This window comes from Balaenoptera borealis (genome assembly GCF_965194805.1).
Source record: "Balaenoptera borealis genome assembly, chromosome: 1".
In the NCBI taxonomy this organism is placed as follows: Eukaryota; Metazoa; Chordata; class Mammalia; order Artiodactyla; family Balaenopteridae; genus Balaenoptera; species Balaenoptera borealis.
The window spans coordinates 47,318,656-47,338,923 of record NC_138860.1 but is presented as its reverse complement, the minus strand read 5'-3'; the positions used below and the strand labels follow the sequence as shown (position 1 = coordinate 47,338,923).

General features: G+C 39.2%; 1 protein-coding gene across 3 annotated transcripts in view; it reads left to right on the top strand.

The window, feature by feature from the left end:
* The window catches only part of RGL1 (ral guanine nucleotide dissociation stimulator like 1), a 295,305-nt gene that overhangs the window by 90,276 nt on the left and 184,761 nt on the right, over nucleotides 1-20,268 (top strand). For all 3 annotated transcript variants that reach the window (XM_082401614.1, XM_082401612.1, XM_082401611.1), the window contains exon 2: nucleotides 18,665-18,828. In XM_082401614.1, coding sequence (XP_082257740.1) covers nucleotides 18,697-18,828 — 132 coding nt within the window. In that variant the 5' untranslated portion in view covers nucleotides 18,665-18,696. The remainder of the gene's footprint in view (nucleotides 1-18,664; nucleotides 18,829-20,268) is intronic.

The window sequence follows — 20,268 nt, the reverse complement described above, 5'->3', positions numbered from 1 at the left end:
TCAGGCCCGTGCCTCTGAGGTGGGAGAGCCGAGTTAAGGACATTGGTCCACCAAAGACCTCTCAGCTCCACATAATATCAAACGGTGAAAGCTCTCCCAGAAATCTCCATCTCAACGCTAAGACCCAGCTCCACTCAACGACCAGCAAGCTACAGTGGTGGACACCCTATGCCAAACAACTAGCAAGACAGGAACACAACCCCACCCATTAGCAGAGAGGCTGGCTAAAATCATAATAAGGTCACAGACACCCCAAAACACACCACCGGACACAGTCCTATCCATCAGAAAGACAAGATCCAGCCTCATCCACCAGAACACAGGCACCAGTCCCCTCCACCAGGAAGCCTACACAACCCACTGAACCAACCTTAGCTACTGGGGGCAGACACCAAAAACAATGGGAACTACGAACCTGCAGCCTGTGAAAAGGAGACCCCAAACACAGTAAGTTAAGCAAAATGAGAAGACAGAGAAATACACAGCAGATGAAGGAGCAAGGCAAAAACCTACCAGACCAAACAAATGAAGAGGAAATAGGCAGCTACCTGAAAAAGAATTCAGAATAATGATAGTAAAGATGATCCAAAATCTTGGAAATAGAATGGAGAAAATACAAGAAGCATTTAACAAGGACCTAGAAGAACTAAGGAGCATTTATTCCTTAATCTACAAACAACAAATCTACAAACAACAAATCAAAAGTACAATGAGGTATCACCTCACACCAGTTAGAATGGGCATCATCAGAAAATCTACAAACAACAAATGCTGGAGAGGGTATGGAGAAAAGGGAGCCCTCTTGCACTGTTGGTGGGAATGTAAATTGATGCAGCCACTATGGAGAACAGTATGGAGGTTCCTTAAAAAACTAAAAATAGAGCTACCATACGACCCAGCAATCCCACTACTGGGCATATACCCTGAGGAAACCATAATTAAAAAAGAGTCATGTACCACAATGTTCATTGCAGCTCTATTTACAATTGCCAGGACATGGAAGCAACCTAAGTGGCCATCAACTGATGAATGAATAAAGAAGATGTGCCACATATATACAATGGAATATTACTCAGCCATAAAAAGAAAGGAAATTGAGTTATTTGTAGTGAGGTGGACAGACCTAGAGTCTGTAATACAGAGTGAAGTAAGTCAGAAAGAGAAAAACAAATAACATATGCTAACATATGCAATCTAAAGAAAAAAAAAGGTTCTGTAGAACCTGTTGGCAGGACAGGAGTAAAGATGCAGACATGGAGAATGGACTTCAGGACATGGGGAGTAGGAAGGGTAAGCTGGGACGAAGTGAGAGAGTGGCATGAACTTACATACACTACCAAATATAAAATAGATAGCTAGTGGGAAGCAGCTGCATAGCACAGGGAGATCAGCTTTGTGGTTTGTGACCACCTAGAGGGGTGGGGTAGGGAATGTGGGAGGGAGATGCAAGAGGGAGGAGATTTGGGGATATATGTATATGTATAGCTGATTCACTTTGTTATAAAGCAGAAACTAACACACCATTGTAAAGCAATTATACTCCAATAAAGATGTTAAAAAAAACACCACCAATATAAACTTCTACCTTAAGCTAGAAATATGGAGCAAATTAAACCCCAAATCAGTAGGAAACAAATAATAAATCAATGAAATAAAATACAGAAAAAATAATAAAGAACATCAATGAAATCAAAAGCTGACTCTTTGAAAAGATCAATATAATAAATAAACCTCTGGCTATACTGATGAAGAAACAAAAAGGATATAAATATTACCAATATCAATAATGAAAAAGGAAATATCTCTATGATCCTGCACATATTATAAGGGTAACTAACAGGATATTATAAACAACTTGATGCCGGTGAACTCAACAACCTGTATGAAATGGACAAATTCCTTGAAAGACAATCAAAACTATTCCAAAAATTAATAGAAAACCTGAATATCAATTAAAGATATTAATTCATAATTAGTAGCCTTCCCACAAAGAAACTTGTGGATCGAGATTGCTTAACTGGTGAATTGTATGAAACATTCAAGGCAGAAATACCACCGACCCAACATAAACTCATTTTGAAAATATAGCAGAAGAAACACTTCTTATGTCATTTTACAAGGCCAGCAGTAGCCTGATATTAAGGCCAGACAAAATATTACAAGAAAAGAAAACTACAGACCAATATCCTTCATAAACATGGGTAAAAAATTTTTAGCAAAATATTAGCAAACCAACAATGAGATATATGAAAAGCATAATATACCATGACCAAGTGGTGTTTATCCCAGGACTAGAAGGTTTATTAACATTAAAAATCAGTTAATGTAGTTCATCTTATTACAATAGAGGAGAAAAACTATATGGTCATTTCAATTGAGGCAAGAAAAGCATCTGAAAAAATTCAACATACATCCATTATAATAATCTCCCAGGAAACCAAGAGTTGAAGGGAACCTCCTCATTCTGTTAAAAGGCTGATGATTGCACGTTTCTATGAATATACTAAAGTCACTGAATTGTGCACTTTAAATGGTTGAATTTTGTGGCATGTGAATTATATCTCAATAAAGTTATGTAAAAAAACCTATTACTATCAAATCACTCAATGGTGAAACCTGAATCCTTTTGCCCTAAGATTAAGAATAAGATGAGGATGTTCACCCTTTCCACTTCTGTTCAACAATCTACTGGACATTCTTACCAGTGTAATAAGGAAAAGAAATAAAAGGTATACAAATTAGAAAGCTACAAGTAAAACCACCTTTTTTCACAGATGACATGATCAAATATGCTGTAAATCCTCACAAATCTACCAAAAAAACCCAAAAAACAAAAAAACCTGGTAGAACTAATAAGTTATTTTAGTTAAGATTTCAGGATACAAAATTAGTATGCAAAAATCAATTGTATTTCTATATATTAGAAATAAACAAATAGAAATGAGAATAATAACTAAGACAATATCATTTGCAATAGCATCCCCAAACATGAAATACATAAAACCTCTACTCTGAAAAATAGAAATATTTCTGTGAGAAATTAATGAATAAATGGATTGATTTACCATGTTGATAGCTTGGAAGACTGAATATTGTTATAATTTCAACTCTCTCCAAATTGATTTCTCGATTCAGTGAAATCTCAATAAAATCAATATTGTTATGAGTCAGTATTATTAAAATGTCACTTGTCTCCAAAATGATTTATAGATTCAGTAAAATCCCAGTAAAAATCCCAGAAGGCTTTGTTGTAGAAAATTTCAAGCTGATTCTAAAATTTATATGGATATCTGAGTGCCTGGAATAACCAAAAATTTTTTGAAAAAGAAGGGTAAAGTTAGAAAACTTACTGATCTCAACATTTACTGTAAAGCTACAGTAATCAAGACAGTGTGTTATTGGCATAAGTTCAGACACATAGATCAATGAAACATAATAGAGAGTCCAAAAATAGGCCCGCATATGTAAGGTCAATTGATTTTCAACAAAGATGCCAAGGTAATTCAATATGGAAAGGATTACTTTTTCAACAAATGGTCTGGAAAAACTTATTATCGACGTAGAAAAAATGAATCTCAACCCTTACTTTATCACACACTAAAATTAACGTGAGATGGCTCATAGCCCTAAATGTAAATGCTAAAACTATTAGAATAAACTTTGTAACCTTCAGGTAGACAAAAATTTCTTAGATGGGACACAAAAGTATGAATATAAGATGTTTGAATTTGGCTACATTAAAATTTAAAACTTCTGTTCCTCATAATATACCAGCAAGAAAATGAAAATGCAAAGGCAAGCCTCAGACTGGGAGAAAATATTATCAATATATATCTGACAAAGGACGGCTTTCCAGAATACATTAAAAAAAAACCTCTTACGACTCACTAAAAGAACCAATAAAAAGTCTACACAAAAATGGACAAATTTGAACAAACTCTTCACCAAAGATGATAGACAGCCAATATATTCATGAAAAGATCTTCACTGTCATTCATCATTAAGGAAATGAAAATTAAAACCATAACGTGATATCACTACACATCCATTAGAACATTAGAGTGGGTACAGTTAAAATGAGCGACAACACCAGCTGTTGATGCACCTGGCACTCTCATACACTACTGATGGGAATGTAAAATTTTACAGCCTCTTTGGAAAAGAGTTTTAGCAGTTTCTCATAAAGTTAAGCATATATTTACCATATGATCAAGCAATTCACTCTTAAGTATTTATCCAAGAGAAATGAAGGCATATGTGCACATAAAGAGTTGTTCACAAATGCTCCTCTCACTTTTATTTCATGGAATCCAAACTGAGAACAACACAAATGTCCATCAACAGGTGAATGTATAAATAAAATATTTAACAATGGAATACTATTCAGCAATAAAAATGAATAAACTACTAAGACATGACAACATGGATCAATCTCAAAATAAGTATGGTAAGTGAAAGAATTCAGACACAAAGGTGTAGGTATTGTATGATATTCAGTGTAATGAAACTCTAGAAAAGAAGAATGTCCCACGTATTTACAGAAAGCAGATCCCTGGCTCCCTGAATACAGTTATGGGGTGAGATCAACTGGGAAGAGGACTGAGCAAATAACCTTTTGGGGTGATGTTCATTATTTTTATTTTAGTGTTGATAACCTGAGTGAATACATTTGTCCAAAGCCATTGAATATACACTTAAGGTGAGATAAGTAAATTATATCTCATTAAAATTGTTGTTGTGTGTAGTAGTTGCTCTGTTTTTGAGGCAAGGTTTTGGAGTCAGTGTAAGGAAACTTTATAAAGGTGTTGACAATTTCTCTGCTGTATAAAGCCTTTTCTGTATCGGGTACTGTGTCAGGCATTCTTGACACCTTTGCATTTATATTAAAGATGGGATGGAACATAGTGAGTTGAGGGAAAAAAATAAGTAATAAGGAAGGACAGAACATCTGTGAGTTGATTTATTCAACAAATATTTACTGACCATCTTGTATGTGTCAGCGTGTCCTAGGTACCCTACATATAAAGGTGAGTATAAATACTCCTTGACCTGTAAGAGCTCACAGTCTACTACGATGCAAACTAAAGCACAGTATTATAAATGCTGTGACAGAAATAGGAACAACTTACTTGGGGAGAGCAATTAACTCCCCAGTGGGTTTGTCACCAGGAGGTGACATTTGCATTTGCTTTTAAAATTTAATGCCCAGTGGTTAATGTCATATGCTTTGGAACCACACGGATATAGATTGGAATCCTGGCTCTGCTACTTACTCCTTATGTCAAATGAGAATCAAAATAGGGTGCTATGAGATAATGTATTACAGTACCAGGCGTGTATATGCTCAAGCAGGTGATAGCTGTTGTATTAGGGAGGGCATAGGCTAAGCTGCTCTAACAAAGACAAAGAAAAGGTGAGGGGAAGAAGAGTATTTTGGGTAGGAGTAGTCCATAAACAAAGGCATGAAAGCACTGTTTGGAGAACGGTGAGAAGTCCAGCAATGTGAGGGAGTTGGGGAATTGGAGCACGGCAGAGAGGAGTATATGACTTGTAGGTCAGAATATAGTCAGGCCATGACATACTGTGTTAAGAACCTTGAACTCTATCCTGTGGTGGTGCATTCCTATTGCAGGTTCCTAAGGAGGCCAGTGATCTAATTAAAGGTTTTTAGAAAGGCTACTCTGGTGATTGTATAGAGAATGACTAGCAACAGTCAAGGGCAGAGAGTCTAGTAACTTGGCTATTGCAGTGGTTCAACAGAGAGATAATGAAAGTGTGTATCACTTTCATTGGTGGTGGCTGGAATATAGAAAAGGCTCTGATCTGAGATGCCTTCAAAGAAGTAATCAACAGGACTTTGTGATCCCTTGGGTAAAGGAGCTTAGTAACAGGGACCAGTTGAGGATGAGTCTGAGATTGCTAGCTCGGGTATCTGATTGGATGGTGTTGAAATAAATCTCTAGGCCCAAGATGGAGCCATTCTTGCCTGGGGGGGTCATGTCATCAAACTGAAACTTTGTATATAACTTTGTATCCTTGTAAAAGCTCTGCTTGACCAAAAGTGCAGTATGACTGTGTTCACTCAGCCAGTCCTCAAACGCGCCAAGCCCACTCTGGGCCTTCTCACCACAAACAAGGTTGACTATCTGATATTTCCTATTTGTCTCTTACTTGTTCCTTATTCTTTATCCTATAAAAGTTTCTTGCCTTCTGCCTCATTTTGTAGTTCTCTGACAGGAGACTGTCCACTTCATGACGTGTTAAAGTTCGTTTGTATCACCTAAATGAAGTTTGTATCTCGCCATTAGAGGATACAGGAAATCCATGAGGAAGAGAAGGATTCTGTAGTGAGTTAAAAAGTATGAACCATGGGTGCTTTATTTGTGGAAAGCAGTGATTTTGAAAGTGATTTGGTTGAATATTCTTCTCAGTTCAATTTTTTTGGAGTGTCCTCCAATATACATGCAATTATTTTTAAATTGTATACATGCACCATTAGTCTAACATTTATATGTACTATAAAATATAACAAATAGAAATAAAACAGATGAGATGAAATAAGCATACAAATCAAAGTTGTAATTTTTCTCTGCATTCCAGTGCACAGTCTTGGGTACCAAGTCAGGGGTGTGCAACCCACTTTAGACTCACTGGGGTATGAAAGCCATTGTCAGGCCTGTTTGCAGGATTATGGAGTAGAGAGGTGATAGATTTTCTTCACCTTGGGGAAGTCTTACTGACCCTTCCTTTCTTCTCCTTCTTTTTTCTGGATTTTTTTTTTTTTCCCCCCTTGGAATAGGTATGCAAGTCATTACTCACTGAGCAATATTTGTCAAACTTTCTTTACATCTGTAGTGCATTGCCCTAGGAGTTCCTTGTAGTTCAAATGAAGCAAGATTTAACTATTCTGGCACAAACTTTGGCTATGATATATAGCACTTACTCCCTAAATACTGGCTAAGACCAAGAGACAGAGGTTCTCTCGTAAAAGTCCCAAACTGGACCCAGAGGATGGTACTTGCATGGTTTGGCCCAGCAGAGAAGATCAGCTAAGGAGTTTTTAGCTCATTCCACTACCTCGTCTCCCCAAGATGATGGAAAAGGAGAGTGAGGGTATTAGTTTGGCTCAAGAGCTCAGACTAAAGCACTGGGGACACTTACGATTAAAACTGATGTGACTGCCCATGTGCTACTCAAATGTACTGAGAGTCCTGCCTTTCTATTTTAAGTTCCTTTTTGGCTGTGTGAGACCAGCCAGGACATCCTGTTGTACATGAAAGGTGAGTGTTGCCAGATTTTAATTGGGAGAATACAGAACTTATTTTTGACTAATTGGTCCAGTAGGAACTGGAGTAAATCCAAACAACTCTAGAGGTCTACAGCAAGGAAACAGAGAGGGAGAGAGACTTAATCAACCTTCACCCAGGCGGCCTGTTGACAGATTTCTAGGCTGACTTAATCAATGCACTTATTTCTCAGGTAAGACCTCAAAACTACTTGGACCTGATTTCATGGTATTTCATCCTCTGGATGATATTATACATCCAAAGCAACTTAGCCTGGAATTCCTTTTTAGGACACACAAAAGGATAAAAAAATAAACCCCCACACTTTCTTTGTGACCCGACTGAAGTGGAGAAATGGAGTAAAGTGCACAGAAGCTGTGACGCTGAGCCTGCTTAAGCTTCACTAGCGTGTTAAGTCATTTTTCAGCCCACAGTGAAGTTAATAATCATTAAAATCGCTCTGGTATCCAGAACCAATGTCAGCTATAATCAAATTGGAGCAATGAACCTGAGCACAGCATTCACTTGAGCTGTAAATCATAAACTCATCAACCCCCAGACCAGAGACAGAGTGAAGAAGTCAGTGAGTACTGTAAGAGGGTCCATATATTGTTTTAAAGAAAGTCTTAAAAAATAATTAGGCTTTCAGATCACCATACTCTTGTAGCAAAAATGTCCATATGGGACTAAGAAGTGAGAGAACTGACAATGTCAATTTTTGCTTCTGTTTTCTGCCACTTTTTAGCAATAGTGGCATAATTGTTTATTTAGCTCTGGAAGGGCAGGCCTGGGGAAGGGTGATAGGCACCCAGGATTGGAGAGGAGCTGGCAGAGTGGGATGTGAAAGGCCGTAGGAAGAAGCGGGCTCTCAGCTTTGGTAGATAAGGAAGCACAGATTTCAGATAACCCTCTTGGCCTTTCCTCTTCTACCTGAGTGCAAAGAGTTTCTCTTTAAACATTAACGTTACAAAGCCAAATTAACATAGCCACAATTCTGTGAAAATTGTGAGAAGCCATTATAGAACAGAAAGGGAAGCTTTGTGCTGAATCAGACAGATCTGTTTTCAAATTTGCGTTCTGCTATGTGACCTTGGGCGATTCACTTAACTTCTCAGAGCTTCAGTGACTGGGGGATTCATACTTTCCTCACCGAGCTCTCAACGTAATGCCCTTGTGCATATCTGTCTTCTAACACTTATCCTATCATTTTGAAATATATCTCTTTCTCTTCAAATAATTGTGGACTTCCCAGTGGTTCAGATTAAGAACTCCCAGCAGGTAGGCTGATTAAAGGAGGACACGTGCTTATTTATCTTTATTTCTCCCTGCCTCATACACACCTGGCACAATGATTAGACTGAATAAGTAGAATGTTAGGGACTTGGGCAACACTCTTGTGCATAGCGTGGTGCTGGTAACTTAATTTAGGTTAAGCAACATAACTGTCATGTCCCTGGAAGTTTGCCATCTTGTTGCAGTTAAGTCACATTGGCCCACTGACCTCCTCAATGAGGAAGCCAGGGATGCTAAATCGTATATTTGCACAATAGCTATTCGCACTAAGAGGTCTGAATCCGAGACACACTGTCATTCAGTTTCCACTTTGGTTTATTGGAAATAGCAAGGTCAAGCTGTGGCAATGAAAAAAAATGGAGAAAGTGGAAAGTCCTGTAAAAGTTAGAGGAGGGAAAAAATAAAAGAAAGTGAAAAGAAACTGCAACCTAGTTGGAATGAAACAGTGACAGAATGACATAATCCTATTTCCCCTCAGACAGATGCCGCACTGGATTTCATACTGACTCTGAAACTAAAACCAAAACCTGACTAAGTATTCAAGCCCACATTCCATCCACCCCTCATTTGCTGGTATCAAAGTTGAGACATTTCACAAACTTGGCTATCGCATACTGTATGTGTGTGGAAAAGGGGCAGATAACGTGGGCCGGTTAGACTACAGCCACATCTGTCAAAACTCTAACCCTTAACCTTAGTGAAAACATAATCTAGGATCAAACACAGAAACCCTGCAGATGTACACAAGCCATTTAATGCAGCCTTTGAAAAGACTGTGACGGATGGCTGCTGCTTTCTGAAGGCCTAATGAGAAATCCAGGCTTGGCCCTGCTAGGAATATTTGCATTCTTAAACAAAAAGTAGGTTCTAAGTCAGTAACTATTTCATATATCCCAGCACGGTCCAACCCTCCAGGCTGAGCTGAAAACATTCCTGACTCTGTTGCTATGCAAAGCAGTTTTCCAATATGCTTTGGAAACCTGTTTGAGATTTGAGAGTAGAATTCGGTTTTCAGTGGCCTCATTTTGGCTTAAGATCTTTTGGTTCAATCCAAAGTAATGTGAGAGTTCTATCCTTCATGGACTATGGAGGGTAAATTCAAAAGCTTCCTCTCATCTAATATACACATGAATGCAGGATGCATCCTCTATGATACACCCTCATAGAGCTTGATGTGAAACAAAAAAAAAGCATAGAAGAAATAAAAGAAGTTGGAGTGTCTTTATAAAGTTCACTGAAAGACTTTGAAACAATCGGAAATATTGAAAATCATTCAAAAATAACGACTGCATCTTTTCCAATACACGTGGAACATGGCCACCGTAACTGCATTTACTGATGAAAATGTCATTGTACTACAGCGTGCCAGCCTTTGGGAAGGTTGTGTCCAATTCCGCAAGATATGGTTTTGACTTTCTGTTGTGTTCGCTCTGGGTGCACAGGTCACCCGGGGATAAGCCCACAAGGTCTGTGCAAGTGTCAGAGTCGGGAAGCAGCATCTCTAGTGGTTTCTCCTTCTTGTTTCATTGTCTCTTAGTGTTCCTGTGTTCATTGGGGTCATTGAGTTTTTGACCACATGGGTTAGGTCCGTCCTGTTACATCACGGGTGCAGGCCAAAAAAGCTGAGAAGAAAGTAAAAAATGTGAGCCAGTGGTAAAAGTCATCCTGACACAAGGTACACAGATCCCTCCCTCCCCCACGCTGGATGAATATTGGGCCCCTTCTTTTGGCCTTAGCACCACGTATGGGCATTTGTTTCTATTTCAGAGGTCAAGATCAAGGAAGGAACAACACAGTTAGATGGAAATGAAGATACTGCTCTGAATATAAAGCTTCCTGCACTTAGTCTAGCAAACTGGTGTCTGGGGTGTTCAGCAGGAGTAACTGGATTTAATCATTACTATGTGAAACTAATCAGAGTGGGGCAAGGTGCTATCTGATCTAATGAAAGAGGAACGGTAATTAAGAATACATGTTATATGTAAAACTCATGGTGTCCTTGCTGCTTAGAGACTGCGAAGGAGGATAAGGATTGGTCTAGTGCCAGCTCACTGTAGACGCCTCTCCCGGAAGTGTTTTCTTGAAAGAGATTTCCCCGCACTGGGACCTGCCATTATCCTATGGCCTAGTAAAAGAGACTGTAATTAAATAGATTAGACTTCTGTTTTCAGTAAAGTAAAAGACTGAGAACAGACTGCTCTTTAACCTGAGATGTGGAAAGGCCAATCTATTGGGAAGTTAAATGATTTTGTGCATTAACTGATAAACCCAACAGATTTCCTTCCCTGAACCCAACATTTAAAAAAATTCACATTCCTCCCATGAGAAGCCCTCTTCTGAATCTTTTCAAGAGCTTAGATTCCTGGGAATTCAGATTTTTCAGCATTTACATGGTGTCGTGTCGTAAGTGGAGCATTGACTATTAAGGGGTAGTAGCAGTGTAATGCAGTGGTGAGGGCACAGCTCCGGGGTCAGGATGGCTTGAGAGAAACTCCAGGACTGGTTCCTTCATCTCTCTTGATCTGAGCTTCTCCTGAGGCTGTTCTGAGGAGGAATTGGTGCTTGCGAAGTGCAGGTCCAGTGCCTGGCACGGTGAATGCTGAATTCACTGGGGTGGAGGTGAGGGGGATTGCTGTTGTTATCATTGGGACTTAAAAGATGGCTCTGACCTGAATCAGCTCAACTGTCTTCAGCTGGAAGATAAAAATTAGCCTGGGACTAGTGAACTGGGTGATGCTCCCCTAGTGGTTTTTGTATTTTGCCCTCATCCAGCCAGTTAAAGCTGGAGTCCACAGAACTGTGAAACATTGAGCCTGGGACAGTCACGTGATCTACAGTTTCATCTCATTTTGTTTTCAAACAACATAATCGCTAAGCTTTTTATTATAATAAAAATGCAGGCCATAAAAGAGTCAGTCCCTTAGAATTCTCTCTCTCTTAGATCACTGAAGGATTCTTCGTGATCTCAGCCTCTATTCTGTTTAGGTGTCCTCTCCCTCCCCCACGTCTGTCTTTGCAGATTTGTTTCCAGACTGGCCGCTCTGAATGGAGACCAGGAAGGGAGCCCAGCTGTTTTCCTTGTGTTGGCTCTCTGTTTCAAGCAGGAATTGCTGAGCAAAGAGCAGCATTTCTCCAGGGAGGTTCACAAGGGTAGTACAAACTCAGTCTGGGTTTTTCTTTCTTTCTTTTTTTTTTTTTTTAATTATTATTAAAAACTTCTGCCAAATACTATCAGTGAGGGGGGAAAAGTACACAAATTCTGAAGTGCAGTTGGATCACCCTTTAAAAAAGTATCAACTTGAATGAAGAAGGAATGGAATGCCTTGCACTTCTTTAATTTTCTACTTTTAACGGGAGACAGTTGCTTTCAGAGAAAGTCACTTCTAACTCCACAGACTATTGTGCAACTTTGCTCATTGTTCAGTGAGACAGTACATAATTAAAATTCCTTTGGAAATGGTTGCCCGGTGATTGACATTTGTTCCAAAATACATCGTAATGGTAAATGTGTTATCTCGGACTCCAGTGAATTTTTTTTTAATGGAAAGAAAATAAAATGAAGATTTAAAAAAAAGAGTGATTGAGCTTTTTAAAAAAATTGAAGCAGTATAATAAATTTATGTCCAGTCTTGCTCTCAAAGAGCTGGCAGTCCAGCGGGGGAGACCAGAGCTGAGGAAAGCAAAAGAAAGCAACATGCAGAATATGTGAATTGCCTTATACAGACTAGAATGCTGTTGAGATTCCAAAGAGGAAGAGGTAATGAAGATCTGTTTACCTTCTCATACATGGACATATGCTGTCACTTCAAACACAAATAACTTTAATATTGCTGTAAGATGACTTGACATGCCCCCTTTCCCAGACCTAGAAATCTCTCTCTATGTCATGGCTTCCTGGAGTTCTTTCTGTCTGATTATCTGTCTGTGTCCCAGTCTCCATTTCCCCACAGGAATCCCTTGCTTCCAGACAGCTGCTTCTTTCTCTCTTTTCAGATGGAATACACTGGTGAGACCACTGTGACGCACTCCCACAATTGGGGAGGCTACATCTTAATACCTTCTTGGATCCCCCAATTTGTAAACACCGCAATAGCAATCATGATTAGAGAAATCTACCACCCAACCATCCTTAGATTTGGATGCTAAGGATTGGTGAGCACCCCTAAACACCAACTTTACAAAGCCTCAGCAAACTTACAATTGACTACATGACCGAAAATTTGGGGTTGTTCCTGAATAGTCAAAACTCAGAGGTTATATCTATCAATTCCAAGGGGCTATTCATGCTGTTTGTTTGGCTTCCAAATAGTGAATGCATGCATGATATGGTAATAAATACAATATGTGAGTGACCCACAGAAATCACAACCTTTTGCTGTTTTGTTTAGTAGTGTAGATCCCTCAGCTCTACTGGAAAAAAAATTCAATGCCTATTTTTCTTTCTACATTTGGGGGGAGGTGAGTGTTTTATCCCTGTAAGGGGTCTCAGCAGCCTTGTAGTTTATCTACTTATTTTAAAGAGGGGGAAACTGAGGCTGAAAAGTGAAATGGTTTGCTCAAGGCTTACACAGAGAAATTATTATGGCCACATGATTTGAACCCAGGTCTCCTGACTGGAATTTCACTGCTCTTTGTATGATGCTATTCTAAACCTTTGAGTAAAACCAAGATGCAAAGACTCTTCTTGATAGATAGACTTTTTAGGTGGAAGAGTTGTAGATAATAGGAGATAAAGATAAACAAACCTGTCTTATCTGGACAGGACCTCAGCTCATTAGGAAGAAGAATGAGGTAGAGAGAAGGTAGGAGGAAAGAAATGGCAGAAAGACAAGTGGTCCTGGAAGAGACAGGACAGGGCAGGGCAGGCTTTGTCAAGATTAGAAGAAATCTGAGTTGAGTTAAAAAAAATCAAAGGATTTCTTCAGGCAGAAGCAAGAGTTTATGTGTATAAAGGGAATAAAGCAGAAATACTGTATTATTAATACGAATGATGGAATCTGCAAGGGCTGAAGAAAAGCATGGACCTAATAGATAAGGACAAGAAACACCACACCATTCCAGTAACGTTCTGAAAATTAAACACTTTTTTTCCTTCCAAAAATATGTAAAGAGGAGAGGTAGGAGAAAAAAGATAATGATTTAGAGGGATGTCTCATACATTATTTACTATCATAGAAGGAAAGTCAAATTTAATAAAGTACTGATTGATTTATCAAAGTCCAGCATGGGGATTAATAAAATAAATACAGAGTTCAGAGAAATTGTGCCCTAGCACTTACTTTTAAAACCATGTTTCAAAAATATTATTCATGGGCGTTATGGATAATATTTATCAAATCGCAGGAACAGACACTAGTAATGGTAAATTTTTATGTTCTTAGATTGTCACTTAATACTTATGTTTTTAAGATTAGCCCCTGAGAAGTTGATTATTTACTTTTGGTACTTAATGATCATTTAGGATATGAAGCTCTCAACCATGTCTTTTGTCATCACCATAGAAAATGTTATGACCTCCAATCAATGATTATTTTTGAAGTAATGGGAGAAATGTTGTTATTATGTATTTTACATCCTAAGCAAAATGTAGTAAATATTTTAAAAAGAAAATGCACATCTTAAAAGCACAAACTTTAAAGAAATTAAAAATTTTAAGGAAATACATACTTTCACATTGATAATAATCATATAATTTTTTGATTACTTATGTAATCATAAATTATTATTTTCACAAATTTCTAACAGCTATCAATTTCTCATAAGACAACTAGGATTTATAAATATTGACTAGAATGGTCTTTGGATTTAACCTAACTTAAAAAACAAAAGCAAAACCTTTCAGCTTTGGTGGGAATGTTAGGGCTCTAGGACTTGAATGCAGTGACCTCAAAAACCTTTACATGGCTTTTCTCATCTGCAAATTGTTTCTCAGTGTCAAGTGAAAGCATCTTTCTTCTATTTCACCAGACTTGGCTTCCCTATTCTTATCTGACTTCTCTGCTTCAGGCAGTAGAGACAATGTATAATCACAACGCTTTTACAATTAGAAAAAAACCAAAAAACAGCTCTCAAGCAACTTCTTTTTAAATTTTTGAGCAAAACTTTGCTTCTGTGTTCTCTGATCAGATATTTGCCTTTATAGACATACAGTTCCTTTCTACACCCTACCTCCAACTTAAGGATGTCCTCATCATTCTGTGGTTAAAAATAATTCTGCTTTGGGTATCAGGTGTTTTAGGATGACAGTTCTTCAAAGCTGATTTCCCAAAGAGCTTATAAGGACTATGATATTTTAGACTAATTATTAAGTAGAGTTGAAGATTTTGCCTTTTAGGTTTACAGTGATTACTTACCTGTTGAGTGGGCTCATACTTGCATGGAAGTTGGCTTGTAAGCCTTGACCGTGTGCTTTAAGAAAGAATGCAGTAGTTCAGCTTTAAGGCATTCAGCCTATCAGAGGTAGAAGAAGGTCGACATATGCCTCATGTTTTAATTCTACCAAAAAAATGGCTCCGCTATATAGACTTCTAGCTCATTTTAGGAAAATAAGAAACCTATAATGCATGAAGGTATAATGAAACCTATAATGCATGGACCAGCAGCAGGACTAGCTATATAATTTTGGGGCCCAGAGCAAAATGAAAATGCAGGGTGCCCTTGTTGAAATATTAGGAATTTTAAGACAGTGACAGCAGAGCATTCAACCATGCCTAGGGCCCTTCTTAGCAAAGGCCATGTGTGATTGTGCAGGTCACACCCATAAAGCCTGCCCTGGTCAGAAGTTAAGATGGGAGTAAAGAGGAAAAGGAATGATCCATTTTTTTTCATGAAATTTCCCTCCCTCTATCTACCTCACTCTTACCTGTGATTCATCAGATGTGACCATCTCTCAAGGGGCACTGTTATGCCAGTTACCTAAGACAGTGACACTTTAGTCCATGGGGGAAGGGGCATGAGAGAGAGGTCTCATTCCACCAGTGATGAGATAAAGGGTAGGGGTTGAAAGCCTTCTGAACTGACCTAGGAGAGAGAGCGTGAACTTGGGAACCCTACAACTTTCTAGCAGTTACTTAATCTCTCTGAGTCAAATTTTTCATCGCTGTAAAACTGTGACATTTACCTTGAAGCATTATCATATGGACTTGACATAATGTGGAAAATACCTAGCGCAGTGACGGATGCAATGGGAGCTCAATAATATTATGCATATGGTCATTTTGTGTGTGTGAGTGAGGAAAGGTACTGAATATGGGTGAAAAGGCGTCAAGTCTCAGGTCGGGTGGAGGATCTCAAAATGCTTGAAGAGCCTCATAAGAGCTGGCTGTCTCTCTGCATCCGTCCCAAGTTCCCAAGTACTTTGGAATGGTTTAAAACTCAGAATTGCATCTTCTCCCAAACAGGGTAAGGAACAATCTGTAGGAAGTCAAGACACAGTAGAGTTCAGTCTATAACACTGAAAATTTGCCAACTTTCACCCACACCGTGGAGATGAGAAAGCAGCTGTGGGCAGACAGTAGAGGAAGAGCCAAGGGGTCACTGGGCTATATTACATTTACACACTTTCCATTGTCCACCCTGAGATGCTGCAGTTTGTCTATTTTATCCAGCTATGTCTCCATGATATACAGAGGATACAGCCAAAACCATGTTATGTAGTTTTTCCACTTTGTTTTGATTTATTATTTGTGGTTTACAGTATTATCTCCAATAACAACAATGGAATTTCCTTCCCTACTAATTTGGCCTGTTTCCATGTTGCCTGTTTATTTTAATTTCCTTTTTTTGGACTGAAACCTCCACATGACTCTCCTCTGTTTATTTCCTTGCATGTATGTGTCAGCATCATTTATGTCCACTCAGAAGAACTTTGTGCATTAATGATAAAGGTTCTGTTTCCTGGTTCCTAGGAGAGTGTATTACGTGCACCATGCTTCTAAGTACTTCACAATGGTTTTGGTTAACAGTTTCCTCATCATTGCTCTCTGCCACCAGACTGCTTGCTCTCCATGGCTTACAGATGGAGCATGTGAGGCAGAGAAGTATCTTGGCTGCAGAAGACCCTTCTCTCGAATCTTCTGACCTATCACCCCTGCCCAGCTTCTCAACGCCGATTTCCATTTACTTTTATTTGGGCAGTAGGTTATGTGAGCATAAGACCTGCTTTTTGCAGACATGCTCAGTTCCTTGAAGACATTTCCAAGAAAACTACTCTGTTGTTAACTAATGAGCGATCGCTGCTTGCAGAATTAGCTGCCTGGGGGTGCAGGATGAATGTTAGACTTGACCCTTTCTTATGAAGAGCTTACAGCCCACTAAGTCAAAAAAAGTTGAAGAGAAGGAATAATTCGACTTTTAATCTGTTATTTGAATATATTAGATCTGCTGCCTTATTTTTACTGGAGTCTCATGATTACTGAATTAACTAATCCATCAAACATTCATTTAGTACTTACTCTGTACATGACATCATCTCTAGTGTTAAGATGCTTGAAAGACCAGAAAGTAGAAATAAAGTTGAAAACAAATAATTATAATAAAGTGTTTTAGGTGACATGATAGAGATCTGTCCAGAGTATATATAGAGACTAGCAAAGGAGGAGGGGCCTTTATTCTCTTGGCGTGGTGGGTGGAGGGGAGGTGACACAAACAAAGGCTTAAAGATCCTAGATGTATCTGAGATCCATAAGCACTTTCTTTTTTTTTTTAAATAAATTTATTTATTTTATTTATTTATTTTTGGCTGCGTTGGGTCTTCGCTGCTGCACGTGGGCTCTCCCTAGCTGCGTTGAGCAGGGGCCACTCCTCATTGTGGTGTGCAGGCCTCTCACTGCGGTGGCCTCTCCCGTTGCAGAGCACGGGCTCTAGGTGCACGGGCTTCAGTAGTTGTGGCATGTGGGCTCAGTAGTTGTGGCTCACGGGCTCTAGAGTGTCGGCTCAGTAGTTGTGGCGCATGGGCTCAGTTGCTCCGTGGAATGTGGGATCTTCTCGGACCAGGGCTCGAACCTGTGTCCCCTGCATTGGCAGGCGGATTCCCAACCACTGCGCGACCACGGAAGCCCCATAAGCACTTTCAAAGGACTGAAACAGAATGGCAAAGGAGGCAGCCGGGCATGGCGGGAGAAGGGAGGCAGAGGAGGCCTTGGATGCTGTGTTAAGGAGTTTGGACTTCATTCTCCGGGCAAAGTTTTTGGTAGGTGGAACATCATTATCAGATTTGCTTTTTAGAAAAATTACCCTGAGAAGGATAGACCCGGGGGACGTGAATGGAGGTAAGGAGATTCCTTAGGGCAGTATGGTGCTGGGCAGACATGACGTGATTCTGAACAGGCCAATGGCAGGTAGAATGATGTCAGGGAAGTAGACTTTATAGAATTGTTATCAATTTTTAGATACTGTCTCTGCAGCAACTGCTGATGAAACGGAGGCTCAGGAAAGTAACACAGCCAATAAATATTGAAGAGAACCTTCCTCTGTGCTTCCACTGCAGTTTGGAAACATGATTACTGTGGCGTTTCACACATTATGCTGTAATACACTGTGTTGTGATTGCTTGTTTACAGCACTTTCTGCCCTGAGACAGTAAGCTTTTTAAGGTGAAGGACCAAACTACCAAATTATTTGTGTATGCCTTGCATGGAGCCTCGAATAAATAAGTGTTTAATAGATGTTTGAAGAGTAAAACTCCTGACACCAGAGCCAGTGCTTCTTCCACATGTACTGCATGGCGTGGAAATACGAAAACATCGCTCAGGCTTGTCTTACATCCACCCATTTCCATTTCTCCTACTGATGGGCTAGAGCAAAGTGACAAGCAGATAGAACAGGCAGAGGATGCTTTTTACTTTGCTTTACAATTTTTATCACTTCGTCCATTATCAGAATGCATCCCTGCCTCCAGAATCCTGCATTAAAATACCAATCATGAATATCTAAAACATAAAAAGTGGCCATAAAAGTTGTTGCCTGTTGTGATACTGTTGTTGATGGTCTCATTATCCACAAAGCAAGCGTGATAGTTTGCTTTCCTATCTCTTTTTATGTTACTCAGTGTCTTAACCTGGATCCCACTTTATTCTTCCAAACAGATCCGTAATGCCTCCTGCCTGGCTCTTTCAAGATGGAGGGGAAGCCCGTGGGAGAGCCTGCTCATGTGGTGTCTAAACTCAAACTTTCCACCAAGGTAGAAAGCGCAGGACACTGGCTGGTGGAAGATCACGCTCGGATATGGGAAGTTTTAAAGACAGAGGAGGTAAGACAACTCTAAGTGACACAGTTGGCGCAATGATGGATTTTCTTAGACTTGAAACTATCATTCTTAGTGTAGCCATTATCATAGGCCAGCTTGGCAATTTTTTATTCGGGGGCCATAGGCACAACTACAGCTGGAGAATAAGAAGTCAAGGGTGTGTGTCCCTTGGACATTAATAATACTCCACAGTGATTCAGCCAAGGGAGTTAGCCCTGACCAATAGGGCTTAAAATATACAAGTAGACATTGTCCTTGTAGAATCCTACCAAACCTAAATGGGAAATCAAATCATGGTGAGAAAGTTGATTCCTAAGGATCGACTAACACATGTGGAGTTATATAAATTCATTCCTTGACAGCACGAGGCTAAGTATCAGTTAGGGCTCTTCGGTTGCAAGCAACAGAAATTGACTCTGACTAATTTAAAGAAAATGGGAAATTATTGGAGGATATTGGGAGGCTCACAGAAGTGATGGGAAGTTTGGAGAACTACGTTTGGAAACAGGACAGGAACCAAGTCAGCAGGAACTACTCAGAGCCCTACCCCTGGTATAAATTCCATACTGGTCTCTACCCTCTCCTCATTCTCACATTTCTCTGCTCAAGATGCAAAGCCATGGGAGTGAGGGGGTCACTGCCAAGCTTAGTCGCATGTCTTTCTGTTGGTTATTCTGTAAAGAGAAAAGGAATCTCATGAGAAATCATTGTACCAAGTCCTCAGAGCACTTGTGTTTGGTGTCCAAATCTCTAATACCTGCATGTTGTGACAATTCCAATCTAAGAAACTAACATAACAACTACAGTCTTAAACGTGTGAAATCCAGCCAAAGAAATTGTAAACACTTTCTATGGAAATACTTGCACAACTGATTTTTTTTTTAAGCAATAAAACTCTGCAGAGAGCTCTTGAAGTCTTTGTGTATCTTACCTAACAGGGCCAAGACTAGGATCAAATAAGGGAGGTGCTGAGGGTACAAAATTTAAGGAGGCGCTCACTCTTAGGTTTGTGTCCTGCACTTGCACAAACTTGAAAGTTAATGAGTCCTGATGTTTCACATGCTAGATGACTTGCTTGCCTCACCCTAGTCCTGACACCCAATTTTATTCCCCTCCCTCCTTACCCAAAGGTAATCATTATCTTGAATTTGACGTCTATCATCCTTATGCATATTTCAATATGTATACTGCATATGTATTATCTATATTTCCAATATATAGTATTGATTTACGTCTGTTAAGTTTTACATAAGCTTTATACCGTATAGCTACTTCTACACCTTGCTGTTTTTACTTAACATTTTGTTTCTATTTTATCTGTTTTCCATGATGATACATGTAGTTCTAGTTTATTCATTTTAACTGCTTTTTATACTCTATTGATTAATAAGGTCAAATTTATTTATCCATTTTCTTGTTGATTAACTTTGTTTTTTTCAATAC